This window comes from Thermomyces lanuginosus, assembly GCF_041956635.1.
Source record: "Thermomyces lanuginosus strain ATCC 200065 unplaced genomic scaffold VTN49scaffold_29, whole genome shotgun sequence".
Classification (NCBI taxonomy): Eukaryota; Fungi; Ascomycota; class Eurotiomycetes; order Eurotiales; family Trichocomaceae; genus Thermomyces; species Thermomyces lanuginosus.
The window spans coordinates 570,845-587,095 of NW_027192363.1; the positions used below are offsets into that span (position 1 = coordinate 570,845).

A 16,251-nucleotide genomic window follows, 5' to 3' on the forward strand; every position below is an offset into this window, starting at 1 on the left:
AATATCAAATTTCGCACCGGTAGATGGACGGATATTGTATCATTCTTTGGGTGCTGATATTGGAGTATCCAACAGGAGAGACTCCCAGGTATTCCCAGGCTCTCCAACCTCTCACCATCGGACCTGTAATGCGAGGCATCTAAGCAAGCAATCAGCTCTCAAGCTAAAATGATATAGATGTACATTTGTCCATTTCTGAAACCAGAGGGTGAGATTAGTAGACGAGAAGGAAGACTCAAATTAGGGTTGAAGGATGAGGCAAGGGTTAGGGTTATCAGAAATTCCGCCAAGACGTCACTCTCGATCTGCCGGGGATTGGGGAACCTCCGAAACTTCCGAAACTGAGGCCTAACCTATTCGAGGGTATTTGCGGCCTCAGGCATCAACCAGATACGGTTATCCTGCTGCCTTGCAGTTGGGGGAGAACGAACAGAGTCAGGGACAAGCTCATCAGTGCCAGAGTCCACGGCTGCCAGGACGAGCGGCAGCGGGACATTGCCCAAGATGCCTTCCGCAATGCCCCCGGGCAGTGAATCTGCCAGTATCTTGAACCAGGTGCGAGCAATGACATCGGTGGTCGAATGTCCCAGCTAATGAGGGAGTTTCCATACAGATTGTGATGGCCCCCTCCGATTCCGACTATCTGGACCAGCTGATTCCATCCATTCGCGAGTACAGTTATGGCAATCGGACGTCCCAGCTGCTGCGGTCGCTGTCGTCGTTCGCGAGCGCGAAAGAGGCCGAAATCGAGAACATCTGCAACACCAATCACCAGGAATTCGTCTCCTCCGTCAACCAGCTGTTGCGCATTCGCGAGGGCACCGTCAACTTAACGTCGGAGATTCTAGACTTGAATCAATCTATACAAGCGAGCACGGAGAAACTGGCCGAGCAGAAGAAGGCGCTGGTAGAGTCGCGCAGCCATCGTCAGAATCTGGACGACACCTTCCGCGCGCTTCAGGACTGCTTGGAGGTGCTGCGGCTCACCAATCAAGTCCATGATCTGCTTGCAAAGAAGAATCACTATGCGGCTCTACGCGCACTCGACGAGCTACAAAATGTTCACCTCAAGGCCATCACCCAATACAAGATCGCCGACATGATCCAGCGGTCCATACCCGCAACGCAGCGAGCCATTGCGGAGGCCGTCATGGATGATCTGAATACGTGGCTGTATCGCATCCGTGAAGTATCTCAGTACCTGGGCGAGATCGCGCTGTACCACACGGATCTCCGCAAGACTCGGCTGAAGGAACGGGCGCAGAAGCACCCGTATCTGGGACAGTTCAAAATCAACTCCGCGATCGAGCTGGTCTCGGACGAACATGAGGAGTTTGATTTGCTGCAAAATGACGACCTTCAAGTCGAGTTCACGCCACTCTTCGAGTGTCTTCATATCCACCAGTCACTCGGACAGATGGACAAATTCCGGGCGGCGTATGCAACTTCCCGGCGCAAGCAGAAGGATCTCCTGCTGCCGTCATCCATCACCCTGGTGGACGATGATGGCGCTAGCCTGCATAATCTGTTGGAGGAAATGGCGGGGTTCGGTATCATCGAGCGATCGACGATGAAGAGGGTTCCTGATCTCCGGTCCAATGCGGATGTATGTATTCTGCGGTCACAACAATTGTTGAAACTAACATTGATGGGTCTAGGTCGAGGAACTCTGGGATTCCATGTGTCATACGGCGGTGAATCTGATTTCTAATGCGCTACACCAAGTTGATAATGCGGAGAGCTTGCTCAAAATTAAGAATTTGGTTGCCCTCTTCATGCAAACGATGGATGTGAGTGCTTATGCCAATGAATCAGTATTCCAATAACTAATGTCTTCGGAACAGACTTGGAACCTACCCGTGGCGGCCTTTGACGACCTCCTATTGACGATGTTCAAAAGATATGCTGAACTACTGAAGAAGCGATTCAGAGACGACTTTCAGGAGGTAATCTATTACATCTGTTTCCCTCGGACGGAGTGCAATAGCTGAAAGTTACCCAGATTGTGTCAACTGACGATTACATGCCCATGCCAATCCAGAATGCCGAGGAATTCGACAAGGTAATCAATGTCAGCTGGTACACACCGGAGAAGCCGCGAGAGGAGCAGACGTATGTGTCTCGTTTACATTTATTCAAGCCACTACTAACGAGGCTCAGGTTTCCGTGCGTCTTACCATTCTCGCAGATGTATCCTCTGTGTTGTATCGATGTTCGAAATTTCATGAACCAGATTTATTTCTTTTCCAACGATGATTTTCCCCATTTGGAGGTCGTTGATGAGACCCTCAAAACTGTAGGCATTGTCAACTCCTTCGCGGTTTTTGCATCTACTGATAGTGGCAGGCTCTGGATGACCTTCTATCCAACGAGGTTTGCCAGGCCCTTGTGCAGCGCCTGGGGTCACAGTATCTCGGACAGATTGTCCAAATTCTTATTAACCTGGAGCACTTTGAGATTGCGTGCCAGGAGCTGGAACTCCTGCTCGTGGCGGCACGTTCGCAATCATCAGCTACGGGCCCCATTTCTTTGAACGCAACGCGCAAGTTCCGCGAAAACAAGAAAGCGGCCGAAAAGCGGATTTTTGAGGTTGTCAACTCAAAGATCGACGACCTGATCGAGACGGCCGAGTACGATTGGATGGCGCCGTCTCCCCCCAGTGAGCCTAGCAATTACATGCAAACGTTGACTCGGTTCTTGTCAAACATCATGAACTCGACGCTCTTGGGTCTGCCGACCGAGATCAAAGAGCTGATCTACTTTGACGCACTGAGTCACGCTGCGAATATGATTCTGGTATGTGCGACCCTATTGCCTTCCCTTGAGAAACTTGAGAAAGAAGCTAATCATCAAGACAGTCTCTCCCCCTTTCTCCTGAAGTTAAACAAATCAACCCCAACGGCGTAGCTGCGTTGGCCAAGGACGTCGAGTATCTCAGCAAGTTCGTCGACAGTCTCAACAATCCTATCCTTCACGAGAACCTCGACGAGCTGCAGCAAACCGTCAACCTCCTGCAGTCCGACAACACGGATGAATTCTATGACATTGCGACTCGGAATAAGAAGTATGGTCGCGTGGATGCCATGAACGGCCCGATCCTGCTCGAGAAGTGAGTTGATTTTCCCCTGTGCTTTCTGGGACGGATCTTTTTTAGCTGACGTTTTTATCCTTGCTGCGTATAGGTTGACGAAAAATGCTCAGAGTCCAGCAACTAAGCAGGATACATTTGCAGCGTTTTCGTCGAGGTTTGGGATGAAGTCTAGTAGTTGATTTCATCCTGGTCATACATGTGTCAGTCCGATGGTACTACTCTGGTTTATTTGTTTTGCCCTGTAATCTGTATGTCTATAATTGCTGGGCTTGCGGTGTTCATGAGAAGTGGGAGTTTGGATATGGTTGGTGTATTACAGAGTAGGACGCTTTTCAATAGGGTTCTGGATTCCTACAAACTGGCAGAAAAGAAACAAAAACAATCGTAGACACGTGACACCTTGATAAGAATGGAATGAGCAGCATTGAACGAATCAACCGGAGCGTCACATCATTGCCATATCCTGCCTCATATCCCAACCGAGAGCAATCAACAGACTGCTACGCAACATTGCCATTGATCACTAATCGACGTGTCAGTAGCCACGACTCGTTCATCTCCCCCTTGGGTTCAACGTACCTGCTGCGGCGGAATGTGAGGGTACGTGTACATGCCCTCAAACATCTGGGGCTGGGGCTGGCCATATGCGGGTTCCGATTGGACCGTTCCCGGGTACATGCCCGGCTGCGGTCGATACTCCTGCTCCTGGGACATGTGTTGCGGAATCGATCCGTATTCAGGGCCGGGCATGTGGTGCGGATGCTGCACTCCAGTCTGCCCCTGTGGCATGTGGCCCTGCGTGGCAGCAGGAGCTGTCGTCGTAGGCGGCTGAGCAGAACGCTTGGTGTGCGATGTGGCTTCCTCGCGAGGGACGATATCAATCAGGAAATCGAACATGTCCGACTTGGAGAGGGCAGCGGCGATATCGGATCGCTGGAGAGTTCGTCGCTTGTTATCCTCGGCGTGGATCCACGCCCGCATCGTGAGCTCGGTGATGAAGATATCACATCCCTTGGCGAAGAGAATCGGCGCTTCAGCAGAAATCATCTTCACCTCCGGGTCTGCTTTCATGACCTTCTTGATTCGTGCCAGGGGGAGTTGGTGGATCTTATAGTCATGATTGTCATTCTCGAGATGATTGATAACGTGTTGCCAATACGTCGTCAAAATATCTCGCGCCTGTCCTGTCAATCCTTGGCTCACCTGTGATGAATTAGTATCTGTAAAATCATTTCCATCATTTAGCAACGCGATCCGCACTTACGTTCGACCATGTGCCGGTATACAGCTCTGGAACAGGCGCATAGCCCTGCGCCGACATCTTCCCACAAGTCAGCAAAGCCTATTCATCGATATGGATGGTAGAAACAAAAACATACGGCCGCGGCAGCACCTACGGCACTCGGTTAGCATCCATCAATGACAGCGCGGAGCTGATATACACACCATAGTGGCCTCCGTTCCTGATATCATATACGGGGGGCTGTCTATTCTGTTGTCCGTGTCCCCCGGTCTGCCCGGATTGCTCCATGAAGGAAAAGTTCGTCGATTTAACGCGATGTAGTGACTATGGAAATGAAAAGAATTCCAAACGGGTCCGACACTGTGAGGCCCGTCAGCGCGTGGCGCGTGGTAGTCAAGATGAAATGCACGCACCGCTCTTTTGTCGAAACCGGACTAAATTCCAACCGTATCACGCAAAGGCTCTCTGCAAAAAGTTCACCTCTGATGGCCTGCTTCGATTCTCGATAGCCTCAGTACGCATAACAAAACAACTCGAAGCGCGCGATGCGATGTGACGTGTGGTTGGTTGCAGTGGTTGGGCCGCTGCGGAACGCCGCAGAAGACTAGCCCTGCTCCGGAGACGCTATTCCATTTCCAGTTAGCGCAAGTTTCCATTCACCAAGAACTTTTTTCTCTCTCAAAAGTTCATCAGCTTCAAGTCTCCCATTCAGACTCTGCATTCAATTGAATTTCAGCCAACGCAGGATGTCACTGCAACAGGCGCCTGAGGACGAGGTCCTCAGCGATGAGCAGATCCAGCAGCTGCTCGAGCAAGCAGAGAATCGGCTGCGGACAGCTGCCACAGATACATCCTCCGTTGCTCCAAAGTAAGTGTGGTTGAGAATCCAAATCCGATCGAGACTAACTCGAGACAGGGTGCCGAAATTACCTTCAACTCGCGGCCTTGAAACATATATTCGCGAGAAAAATGAGGTAGCTGTTGTTGATCCCTCCAAAATCGTCAGGCCAGAGGAGAAAAAGCTTGCCGAAGAAATCCGTACCGTTCGGCCTCTGGCAGAGGAGAATTCTTCTAAGGTAAGAAGCAAAGAATATACAAAGTTGTCTTCTCGTCTCGTGATGAAAACATTCCCGTACTATATACTCGATGCAGTTTATGCAATCCGTTTTGGATTGCCCCCTGCAAATCATGAGAGCCCATCATTTTCATAGTTACGCTGACTATGGACGACTCTATTCCCTTATCCTGCCATACTCTATGTTCCCTTCAGCGCTAACGATCCTTTGAACAGAAGTCCGAAGATGCTGGCGACGATTGGTTCAATCTTCCCAAAGCCCATATGACGCAGGAGTTGAAAAGAGACCTGCAGCTTCTGCGGATGCGCAATGTCCTGGATCCCGGCAGGCATTATAAAAAGAATTCCGCTAAAGACGTTCCGGAATACTTGCAAGTTGGCACAATAATTCAAGGGCCAACCGAATACAACAACCGCATTCCCAAGAAGGAGCGGAAGAAGAACTTTGTCGAGGAAGTCATCGCCGCAGAGAAGGAGACCGGCCGTTTCAAGAAGAAGTACGCCGAACTCCAGAAGAAGAAAACAAGCGGCAAGAAAGCCTACTACAAGAGTCTTCGGGAAAAGCGACGTCGCAAAGGAAAAGTATGATGTGCTGCACACATCTATTCTATCTACGTGCATGTTCTATGTACGGACGTTCCGTTACTTTCTTTGCTCGAAGACATCCTTGATGGTCTCGATGACAAGATTCTTCCGACGTCGTCAGTGTCATCGTCACATCGGATGGTCAGCGGACTCACCTGCATATCCTTGGCCGCCTGTTTTCCGGCCTCTAATACTTCCTCGTGATTGGCCCGACCTTCTTGAATGATAGTATCGAGTTCATCGGTCGTCGATGTCTGCAGAAGCCTGTCATCTCCTCGAGGAACGGGTGTGAGGACGCACTTGTTAGTGACGAGGCTAAAGGCCAGGACTCGGATACCGCAATGCCGTGCCACGATGATTTCGGGCACCGTCGACATGCCCACGACGTCACCGCCAAGATTTCTCAGAAAGCGGCACTCTGCACGGGTCTCAAAGCTAGTCATGCGTTATTAGCATGCACCCTCTGGTAAAAAAAACCACATCACCGCGACAGTCTACTCACCTGGGGCCGGCCGCGAAAGCGTAGACTCCTTCGTGGAGCCTTCTGGCACCAGTCGTGATTCTATTCCATGCAACATGGGCAGACCGACGTAAGTCCAAATCGTAGGCGTCCGAGAGCGGAGGAAATCGCAAGCCAAATCTCTCGTCGTTGGGCCCACGCAATGGGTGCATACCGCTGAGCCCAGCCAGGAATATGTGCTAGGGTAGACCGGTTAGCTGGGTATAAGTGCTTGGGAGCTGATTGAATTTACGTCGTTCAAAATCATCATGTCGCCAACTTCGTACTCGGGGTTCAGTCCACCCGCCGCATTGGTCACTGTCGCGTGTTAGCTCAACAGTCAAATAAGTAATCACCAGTAACGACGTACGGATGATAATATCCACGCCAAGCAGTTTAAACACTCGTACCGGGAATGTCACTTGGTCGATGGAATGGCCCTCGTAGAAACTATAGAATTGGGGCGGTTAGGAGATTTCATGATAGATCAGAAAAGGCCCAACCTACTGCATGCGTCCCACCATCAATACAACGGGTGTTTTCTCTCCCAGAATCCCAAATAGCAACTTCCCGGCATGGCCCTCGACTGGAAGTTGGTGAGCGATCATGGTCGAATGCAATCAAACTCCCACAGAGCTGCCACACACCAGTAGTTCGGCCAAAATGAGGTATGGATGCGTAGTCAATTTCCACACGAGGACTTGCATGAACGGCATCTGCCAACCCGCCGAGTCCAGAACCACAGACAATGGCGACTTTGGGGTGTCTCAAAGGGTCCTCGAGCCGCTGGGCAAGAAACTGGGCAGTTTCTTGTGCCCTCTCAAAGGTCGTAATTGGCTGGTCCGCCATGGTCCCGACGTGGAAACGGTGCTCGTCAACGGTAAGACTGTCTCGTCTATGGCTTCTAAACCTGGATGCAGCTGTGTCAAGTTAGGGTTTTAAATCGAGGAATGTTTGCGGGATTTGGGCCGAGTCGCCATTGAAGCCGTCTCATTGCAAATCTTGGACATACAGCGCAGTATCAGTTATGAAATGGGCACTCTACCGCCTTGCGCAGAAATTGGCTATGCAGTCAACCAGCCCACTCAATCTTGGATTCTTCGAAGGGTCAGCTCAGAGGTCAAATCAATTCTTCTCCTTCCCCTCAAGAGGCTCGACAGAAGGCGGGGAACCCTAACCCTAACTCTGTGGGGGAAAAAGGCGGCAGAAAGATTACCTAATCTGGGGCGGTGAGACAGCATCGGGCAAGATTTTTGGACTTCCTGTCGACAAACAAGTCCTCCGTTAATGGCAACGAAGTCATTGCTGGGCGATTCCGGGGGCAATTGTTGAATGCCATCATGTTGTCAAGGCTCTCCCTCCGCCCTGCCTCCAGTCTGCGGCAGCAATTGAAGGTCGGTTCGCGAATACGTGAGATCCAGTCACATCACTGTTTGCTGATCGGAGTAGGCTCCTCTGCTCTCACGACCCTTTGCAACGTCGAATGAGGATGCAGCGTCGCCGTCGAAGTCGTCGCCCTCTGAGTCAGCTCAGTCGTTGAAATCTGAAACCTCGCAGGCCTCACGAACCTCTCCCGCCTCGACTGGCAGTACCAAACCATCTGCAAGTTCAAATTCCCAGACGCAACCGTCGTCGGAAGCCGCTCAGAATGCTTCCAAGTCGACACAAGAGTCCAACACTAGCGCGACAACCGCGTCACAAGATATCCAGAAGAATGACGGAACCGCGAAACCATGGTACGGCAATACCGCACTTCACACGCGTTTAGAAAGAAAGCTGATCGATCTCAAGGGCCCAACGTTTAGAGGATGTGACGCAGAAATTCCGGTTGCCCAGGAGCGTCCAGGCTCTGTACCTTAGGCCCCTGCGAAGAAAGGCCGAATACGGGCTACCGGTCTGCGACCTCCAGTTGCGATCGTACAGCGTCCGCGAGCTCGAGTTCTTTGCCGACTTCGCCATGCGTGCGGCCTATTACCTCAAACTCCCAGCTTCTGGGCCCGTTCCTTTGCCCCGAATCGTGGAACGATGGACGGTTCCTCGGAGTAACTTCGTGCACAAGAAGAGTCAAGAAAACTTTGAGCGGATCACGGTGCGTCGTCTGATCCAGATCAAGGACGGCCATCCAGAGTCGGTGCAACTATGGTTGGCTTTCCTGCGACGACACGCCTTTCCCGGTGTTGGTATGAAGGCCAATGTATGGGAATTTGACAGCCTCGGTATGGTCTCCCTTTTATGTCTAGCAGACGATTCCTACGTTACTAACGACATTCGCTTGTAGATGTCAGCAAGAAAATGGATGCCACTGCGGAGAATGTCAACAAGATCCTGGAGCCGTACTTTGCGCTCTTTGGTCAACGGAAGGATCCCAAGACGAAGAAGTCTATCGATGAGCTAATCAACAGTGATAAGTTCTTGAGAGGACAGGGTCCTATGAGTACGGTTCGAGACGATGTCAAGTTGATAAAGTAACATGGTCAATTGCTGTATTATTATGTTTTTCTGTGTCTACATGTACTATATAGGCGTATTGTGATTCAAGCAATCAACCTAAGCTGGTCGGTCAATGCTCCATCAATGTCATTTAATATGAACCACGTTCATGCGCAGATTGGTCGGAACTAACAAGGCGATGATTGCAGCAAGGCATCTTAATAGGCTGAGATGGGATGGTCATCCGATGCTCTCTGACCCTGGCACGTGATCCGCCTGGACTTCGCTCCGTTCAATGGCCGATATTGACCCCGACGAGAAAAGCTTCTCAGCAATTGTCACAATGCGCGGTACGACAACCAGGCTGGCCCACAGTCTGCAGCGCCGGACGGCGCGGTTGGCTACTGAAAGACCGCGTTTGAGTCTCTGCCGCTCATGCACGTCGCGCCTCCTATCCACGGCTCCCGCGAATCCTTCACGGATCACGTTTTCCGGCATTCAACCAACCGGCATTCCTCATCTGGGGAATTATCTCGGTGCTCTGCGAGAATGGGTTCGGTTACAGGACAATGCGACGCCGGAGGAGCAATTGATTTACTCGATTGTTGATCTGCACGCATTGACAGTGCCTCAAGAGGCGGAGAAGCTACGGCAATGGCGAAGGGAGGCGTTTGCGATGCTGCTGGCGATTGGGCTAGATCCTAATAGATCCACGATCTTCTTCCAATCTGCTGTATGCTACACGTCCTATGACGAAGCAATTCTTGTCGACGGACATGGTGTTGACGACTCTGTAGGTCCCGGCGCATTCAGAGCTCATGTGGATCATCAGTACCGTGTCGTCGATGGGCTATCTTTCTCGTATGACTCAATGGAAAGTACGTTTCCTAGCTGTCCTTCCATTCCGAACTCGCGAACCCCGAACGGCATTGACGATCAGTAGAGTAAACTCCAACTGCCCGATACTACTAGTTTGGAAGAAGCCAAGTCGAAATTGCGACTAGGACTCTTTTCGTATCCTGTTCTCCAAGCGGCTGATATTCTAGTTCATCGGTGCGTCACTGCGATCCAAGTTATGTCATGGTGATACTTTGCTGTTAACACCGTGCAGGGCGACGCACGTCCCCGTTGGCGAAGACCAGAAGCAGCACCTGGAGTTTACCAGGTATACGGCAAACAGCTTCAACCATCTATATGGGCCCATCTTCCCGGCTCCAGAGCCTCTGATCTGTATGTATCTCCTGTCCCATGTCTGGACACGAAGTCTGACTCGGAACAGCGCCCGCGAAAAGAGTCATGTCGCTGCGAGACCCAGTCCACAAGATGTCCAAGTCAGACAAAGATCCCCGTTCGAGGATCCTGCTCACTGATTCTCCCGAGGAGATCCAAATGAAGATCAAGGCAGCATTGACGGACTCCGAACCAGGTATTAGCTACGATCCGGTGAAGCGACCAGGGGTGTCCAATCTCGTTGAGATCCTCAGCCATGTCGACAAACATGGGCGATCATGCACCGAGATCGCCTCCGAATTCGACTCCTCGGGCGGCATCAAGGCCCTCAAGGAACAAGTGGCCAAGAGTCTCTGCGAGGCCCTCGAAGGCATCCGAGAGCGGTATTTCGAAATTGTCGGAAAGGGTACAGACTATCTCGATGACGTCGCCGAGCAAGGCGCCACAAAAGCACGCGCCAATGCAGATATTACCCTGCGAACCGTTCGATCCGCGGTGGGGATGTAATGTAGTCTGGCCCACGCCGGGGTGAACGGGTGTTTCCTTGTGCAATAGATTTGTATAGTAGACCTAAATGATAGACTCTCCCAACATGCTCCTGTGATGAGCTAATCTTTTTACGGTGATGAGGTCGATTTGATCACTAGTGCTCCAAGTGGAGGATTTTTAAGTAAGTCTGATAAAGGGCCGTACCTATTCTGTTTCGCGTACGAAGTACGGAGTACCTACCTACTACCTGTTACCTGTGTACTTAAATCAGTGGCCTGATTCTGAAGCTAATTAATTGAGTTTGTAAGTGATCAAATTCAGTCCATCGATCCGGCTGGACCGCGCTGGTTGGCTGCGAGGCTCAGGTCGGTTCAGCCTCGGCAGAAAACAACAGCAGAGATGGTACGGCAAAAGCATAAATTGAGCGCTCCGAAAGCCCGAATTTACGTGTGGCAATATGGAGTAACTAGTGATTAATTGACCGGATTACGGAGTAACCGATAAAGCATTGACTGGATGGACACGCAATGCAGAACGCGTCTCATGCGGCGCAGAACAAAGGGATTACGTGGGCCCGCTCCCCCCCGACTAAACCCATGTTTGGTGCAGCAAAGATCGTCGCTAATGCCGGCCCTGGCCTGCCGAGTAGCAGCCTCAGGGTCACTTTGGATTGAATTAGAGTGACTCTCTGCAACGCTAAGAAGCTCCAAGGGGGCATAAGTCAGGATGGTCAAACTGTTCCAAGCTACGACCTCATGGTGATCGTCCCATTGACCCGAAACGGCTACGGGGACTCCGTAAAAGAAGACATTAATAATGACGACAACACCATCCCCGTCTCAGCAGCCGTAGATCTCTGCTCTGTCCATGTGGCACGGCGCCACCGCATCTGATGACGACCCGCCATCGGTTCTGGATCAACGAGTCACGGCTTCAACCACACCGATAAACCCGGTCGAGACCCCAAGTTCCAACGGCTCGAGCGCCACTCAAAGAGATTCCAGAAGCGAGGTTTCTTCGGTGCTGCTTGGGCCGCAGCTAATCAAAAGTACTTTTTCTTCTTCCTCATGTTGCCGGTAGCGATCCTGCACATAAACTTCGTGAATTGATATCTTCTGTTTCGTCGTCTGCGAGTCGTTGGACGGCCGGAAATCAACGAGCGCAAGCAAACATGCGGCATCTTCAACACATATTTTTCCTGGCATTAGCGTTCGATTATGCCAGCTCGCTCTCGTTGAAGAAGAGAGACACTCCGGCCGTTCTCTCATTGGATATCGAACGAAGACATGTCGACAATCCAATTGAACGAGACAGGCTTCGAAGACGGGACAAGACTGTCAAGCAGACACTAGACAATGAGGTATACAGTCCATCTATCGTTCTATTGCGGAGGCAAAACGCTAACGCTCACAGGAAACGCTTTACTTTTGCAACATCACCCTCGGAACTCCGAAACAGTCGCTGAGACTGACTATCGACACGGGGAGCAGCGACTTGTGGTGCAATTCGCCCAATTCGCAACTCTGCTCACGAGGCGATGTATGTCGTGCTTCTGGCACATATGATGCCAATTCGTCTTCGACCTACGAATATGTCTCGTCCAATTTCAGGATCTCCTATGTCGATGGTTCTCAAGCTGCAGGCGACTACGTCAAAGATACCCTCTCCATTGGAGGCATTACAATAAAGGATTTTCAGTTTGGAGTCGGCTACAAATCGACTTCAGCAGGTTCGTGCATCCTCTCTCCATCCAGCAGGTAGGTGGACTGACTGTGTCTGCAGAGGGGGTGCTTGGAATCGGCTATCCTATCAATGAAGCCCTAGTGCTACAACATGGCCACGCTCCCTATGCTAACTTGCCACGGGCCATGGTTGACCGTGGATTGATCAACACAATGGCATACAGTCTATGGTTGAACGACCTCGACGCCAGCACGGGGTCGATTCTTTTCGGAGGGGTCAACACTGGGAAATTCCACGGCGAGCTCCACACCTTGCCAGTTATCCCCCAAAATGGCACATATTCCCATTTTGAAATTGCACTTACCAGGTTTGCCGTTACCTCGTCGGGACAAACGAAGGCTTACAACTCAGACTCTTTTCCCGCAGCGGCACTGCTCGACTCGGGAAGCAGTCTAACGTATCTGCCGGACCCAGTTGTCGAGGAATTGTACACAGATTTTGAGGTGACCTACATTCCGTCGAGCGGAGTAGGCGTCGTGCCCTGTGCTCTCGCTCGCGAGGATATCCACATGAACTTCACCTTTAGCGAACCGACCATCTCTGTGCCTATGGACGAGATGGTCCTCGACGTCGGCGCAGGAACATTTGAGGATGGCACTCCAGCCTGCGTCCTTGGTATCTCCCCTGCCGGTGACGGTTCCATCGTACTCGGAGATACATTTTTACGCAGCGCGTATGTCGTGTATGATCTCGAGAACAATGAGATCTCGCTGGCACAGACACGCTTCAACTCTTCCGACGATAACATCCTGGAAATCACAAAGGGGCCATCGGGTGTCCCAAAAGCTACACAAGTTAAAGATGCTGTAACCTCCGCAATAGGTGCAGCTGACGGCGGTGCACGGATCGGTGGTCCAACAGGGACTGGATCCTTGCCGAGTGCTTCGACGGATCTTGCAGCTCATGCTGCTCCAACAATGAATCTCATGCAATACGCCGCTGGAGCAGCAGGAGTAGGACTCTTACTTACGCTATGATCGAGCTTTATACGTTGCTCTTGTATACTAGTAGTTGGCTGCAATCGCACCAGCCATATCCTTGTTTGTCAGGAGTTTGCGATTGGATCGTGGTGTGCACAAAGGTGACTCATGTTGATCTGGTTTTCGGGCTGGCGTTGGGGGCAGTTCCATACAGCTGGAGTCTGTGGATAGCATTAAATTGTAAAAGACTACGCATACTGAAATTTCGCCATAATTACGGAGCACTGTAACCTTGAAACCGCTGCGATCGCTACAGGACAATGGCCGCAGCAGTCGTTTGGTCAAAGGCCAGGTCTTTGATCAAAGAACCCTCGCACTCTGCTTCCTGGCAGTTCTGGGAGACGGCGATACAGAAGAAAAAATCAAGAGCATGATTTAGCTGTTGTGAACGATTTCATGATTAGTCTCAGCAGGAACGCCCATCAATAGACGTGGTCTGCAACTTGTTTCTTGGGAAACCAATATCGAAAATCTGCTGATCTTGAACATGTCATACAACGCCCGCGCGGACCTGATTTCAGCTTCCTACCGTTTTTCAATCAAGATTGTCGGGTATGAAATGGATGGAGCCATTTACATGCTCGCCACGTCTCCTGAATGTTGGTTTCCTCCCAATGACAGAACATGACGTCTGGGACGAGCAATTGCGATTTTGTAGAATCGAGTGACCAATATGCCACACGAGATTCCACCAGCTCATCTGGGAATTTGGTTGACCGAGGCATGGGATGGAGACAATATGTGCAGGAAGTTTCCCAAAGAAAGATGTCCGCTCAAGGCAGCATAATGGAACCGGCTTAGTAACTCAAGTGGGATACTGTAAGCACCACTGCGAACAGAAACTAAATGGAACCACGGAATTGAAGCGAGTTCGCTAGCCAGGCGTTCCGAACAAGCAGTCGTTGACATGCAAACTTGCGTACCTAGAGTATGCCCTTCCCCGAAAGTTTGAATAAGAGCGAGCTCTGCCCTGAGAGGCTTCAAAATCAAGTCTGCGGCTGTGCGTGACGCAAGTCAAGCATTAAGGCGGCGCCATCATTGAAGCCAATGGCCACTAATATATGGAGGAGATTGAATTGACCATGTCTATGGTCAAGTTGAGCTGCCCCATCCCTGGCCGGCAAATGGCCAATTCTGGGAACCTTGGTTTATCCCCAGCGCACACCTATGATGGCAGGCGAAGGTTTGAATTCACTGCCTGTTAGAATTGTTCAAGCAATGGATTGAGGAAGGTGAATACAGTCATTGAATTTCTACAATGAAGTCTAAAATAGGAATGCTAGAGTCAGTGTCATAAGCCCTAACCCCAACCCCAGCCCTAGACCCGTTTTGGCTTAGGCCAGGTCCGGCCTATATGATGGGCCCTGACTCTCCTTTTGGATTCTGCACTCGAGGCTCAATGTTACTTGTACTCTCAGCACCAAGGAATATTTTTTTCTGAGCCTTGAGTGCCTTAGATCTCCTAGAAACGAAGACTAACATGTTTACGGCCAATGGAGCCCAACCGAGCCGCTTTCAAAAATGAAGAAGGGAACGAAAACCGACTCCAAGTCCCGAGTCTCTGATCCCAGTTAAAGTATTTCACTCGCACAATCATCATGCCGAGGATTCCTTCCACGCTCATTCTTCGGGCTTATCGAAATGACCCTCTACTTCCAATGCTACTCAAAGAGTGCCGAACTCTGGACTCGGCCCGCAATGAACTCCGTTGGCTCCGAGAGAAAGCCATCGCACTCTCAGAGACAGTTCCTCATACAGGGCATCGAGGAAGTCATTGGCGGAATCGCCTTCAGAGAATGTGCGCTGAACGTGCAAAGGGACGACCCCTGCAGTATATTCTCGGAGACCAGCCCTTTGGTGACTTGGAAATCTTATGCCGTAGAGGCGTCTTGATCCCACGGTTCGTGTCCCGAACAACCTAACTTCATGGATAATCCATTCTGCGGATGCTAACAGTCGAGATGCAGTGGTGAAACCGAGTCATATACTTTTCATGCAGCCGAGTTGATTCTGAAGCAGCGAAAGAACTGGGAGCATATCATCCAGTCGGCCGGACGGCCATTGCGGATCCTAGATCTGTGTAGTGGCACCGGCTGCATCTCGCTGCTTCTTCACGCACTTCTGTCTCCCTATTTCCGCGACTTGAAAATTTTGGGCGTGGATGCCAGCCCTCGTGCCATTGCGCTTGCTCGACGGAACCTGCATCACAACATTCGAAAAGGCTTGTTACAGGATCGAGCTGAGCAACAGGTGTCGTTCGAGCTGGCCGACATGCTGAGTCTGTCGCAGAGCGGAGTTACCAGCCTGACGGACGTGCTTGAGAAGCATTCCGCTGGAGATTTCACTTGGGATGTGCTAATCTCGAATCCACCATACATCTCTCCATCAAATTTCCGCGATGGCACAACCGACCGCAGCGTGCGCGTCTACGAACCCATAGAAGCCCTTGTACCACCTGATATCGACACCTCAGAATTGCGAGGTTTAGGTCTCGAGAATGTGCAACGTGCAGACATCTTTTACCCAGAATTACTCTGCTTGTTCTTCCGCCTGGGTGTCAAGCTAGCAGTTTTCGAATGTGGAGATGTCGCACAGTCGCGCCGTGTCATAGAAATGGGCAAGGCTGTTACAAGGAAGTTCCGACCTTGCGAATCAGTGAACATGCGCATCTGGCATGAGGATCTCGGGTATGCCGATAAAGAGGAAGTCGCCGGTGCCAGGGCGGTTGTGCTGGAGACTCTAAAATTGCTACCGTGATCACAGCCGGTTTTTCGGTTACTATACAAGTCAGCGCTCCCTACAAGCACATATCTACTCACCCACTCCGAACCCCTGGCATGGTTTTTCCTAAGCTAGGGAGTCAAACGCCGTTGAAATGATCTATAC

The 16,251-nt window shown here is 51.0% G+C and overlaps 8 protein-coding genes across 8 annotated transcripts; 6 read left to right on the plus strand and 2 right to left on the minus strand.

Moving 5' to 3' along the window:
* Positions 1-504: 504 nt before the first annotated feature.
* On the plus strand, positions 505-3,270 carry VTN49DRAFT_3730 (uncharacterized protein; the record flags this gene model as incomplete). Its single annotated transcript, XM_069411598.1, has 9 exons — positions 505-555; positions 614-1,606; positions 1,659-1,790; positions 1,845-1,946; positions 2,003-2,112; positions 2,161-2,296; positions 2,347-2,796; positions 2,859-3,109; positions 3,183-3,270. The coding sequence occupies 9 exons, from the start codon at positions 505-507 to the stop codon at positions 3,268-3,270; spliced, it is 2,313 nt and encodes a 770-aa protein (XP_069268200.1).
* A 341-nt stretch (positions 3,271-3,611) lies between these two features.
* Positions 3,612-4,622, minus strand: VTN49DRAFT_3731 (uncharacterized protein; the record flags this gene model as incomplete). Its single annotated transcript, XM_069411599.1, has 5 exons — positions 3,612-3,614; positions 3,671-4,294; positions 4,356-4,412; positions 4,471-4,484; positions 4,538-4,622. The coding sequence occupies 5 exons, from the start codon at positions 4,620-4,622 to the stop codon at positions 3,612-3,614; spliced, it is 783 nt and encodes a 260-aa protein (XP_069268201.1).
* Positions 4,623-5,080: 458 nt separating this feature from the next.
* VTN49DRAFT_3732 (uncharacterized protein) lies at positions 5,081-5,997 on the plus strand (the record flags this gene model as incomplete). Its single annotated transcript, XM_069411600.1, has 3 exons — positions 5,081-5,202; positions 5,251-5,410; positions 5,626-5,997. 3 exons carry the CDS (start codon positions 5,081-5,083, stop codon positions 5,995-5,997), a joined length of 654 nt encoding a protein of 217 aa, XP_069268202.1.
* Positions 5,998-6,051: 54 nt separating this feature from the next.
* VTN49DRAFT_3733 (uncharacterized protein) lies at positions 6,052-7,342 on the minus strand (the record flags this gene model as incomplete). Its single annotated transcript, XM_069411601.1, has 7 exons — positions 6,052-6,099; positions 6,150-6,429; positions 6,497-6,693; positions 6,747-6,811; positions 6,864-6,943; positions 7,001-7,079; positions 7,141-7,342. The coding sequence occupies 7 exons, from the start codon at positions 7,340-7,342 to the stop codon at positions 6,052-6,054; spliced, it is 951 nt and encodes a 316-aa protein (XP_069268203.1).
* A 491-nt stretch (positions 7,343-7,833) lies between these two features.
* Positions 7,834-8,962, plus strand: VTN49DRAFT_3734 (mitochondrial 37S ribosomal protein uS10m; the record flags this gene model as incomplete). Its single annotated transcript, XM_069411602.1, has 4 exons — positions 7,834-7,887; positions 7,943-8,229; positions 8,285-8,709; positions 8,772-8,962. The coding sequence occupies 4 exons, from the start codon at positions 7,834-7,836 to the stop codon at positions 8,960-8,962; spliced, it is 957 nt and encodes a 318-aa protein (XP_069268204.1).
* A 304-nt stretch (positions 8,963-9,266) lies between these two features.
* VTN49DRAFT_3735 (uncharacterized protein) lies at positions 9,267-10,660 on the plus strand (the record flags this gene model as incomplete). The annotated part of the gene is made up of 5 exons (XM_069411603.1): positions 9,267-9,656; positions 9,721-9,801; positions 9,867-9,976; positions 10,035-10,153; positions 10,203-10,660. The coding sequence occupies 5 exons, from the start codon at positions 9,267-9,269 to the stop codon at positions 10,658-10,660; spliced, it is 1,158 nt and encodes a 385-aa protein (XP_069268205.1).
* A 1,153-nt stretch (positions 10,661-11,813) lies between these two features.
* Positions 11,814-13,362, plus strand: VTN49DRAFT_3736 (uncharacterized protein; the record flags this gene model as incomplete). Its single annotated transcript, XM_069411604.1, has 3 exons — positions 11,814-12,002; positions 12,056-12,371; positions 12,425-13,362. 3 exons carry the CDS (start codon positions 11,814-11,816, stop codon positions 13,360-13,362), a joined length of 1,443 nt encoding a protein of 480 aa, XP_069268206.1.
* Positions 13,363-15,161: 1,799 nt separating this feature from the next.
* VTN49DRAFT_3737 (uncharacterized protein) lies at positions 15,162-16,122 on the plus strand (the record flags this gene model as incomplete). The annotated part of the gene is made up of 2 exons (XM_069411605.1): positions 15,162-15,265; positions 15,333-16,122. The coding sequence occupies 2 exons, from the start codon at positions 15,162-15,164 to the stop codon at positions 16,120-16,122; spliced, it is 894 nt and encodes a 297-aa protein (XP_069268207.1).
* Between the last annotated feature and the right edge of the window lie 129 nt (positions 16,123-16,251).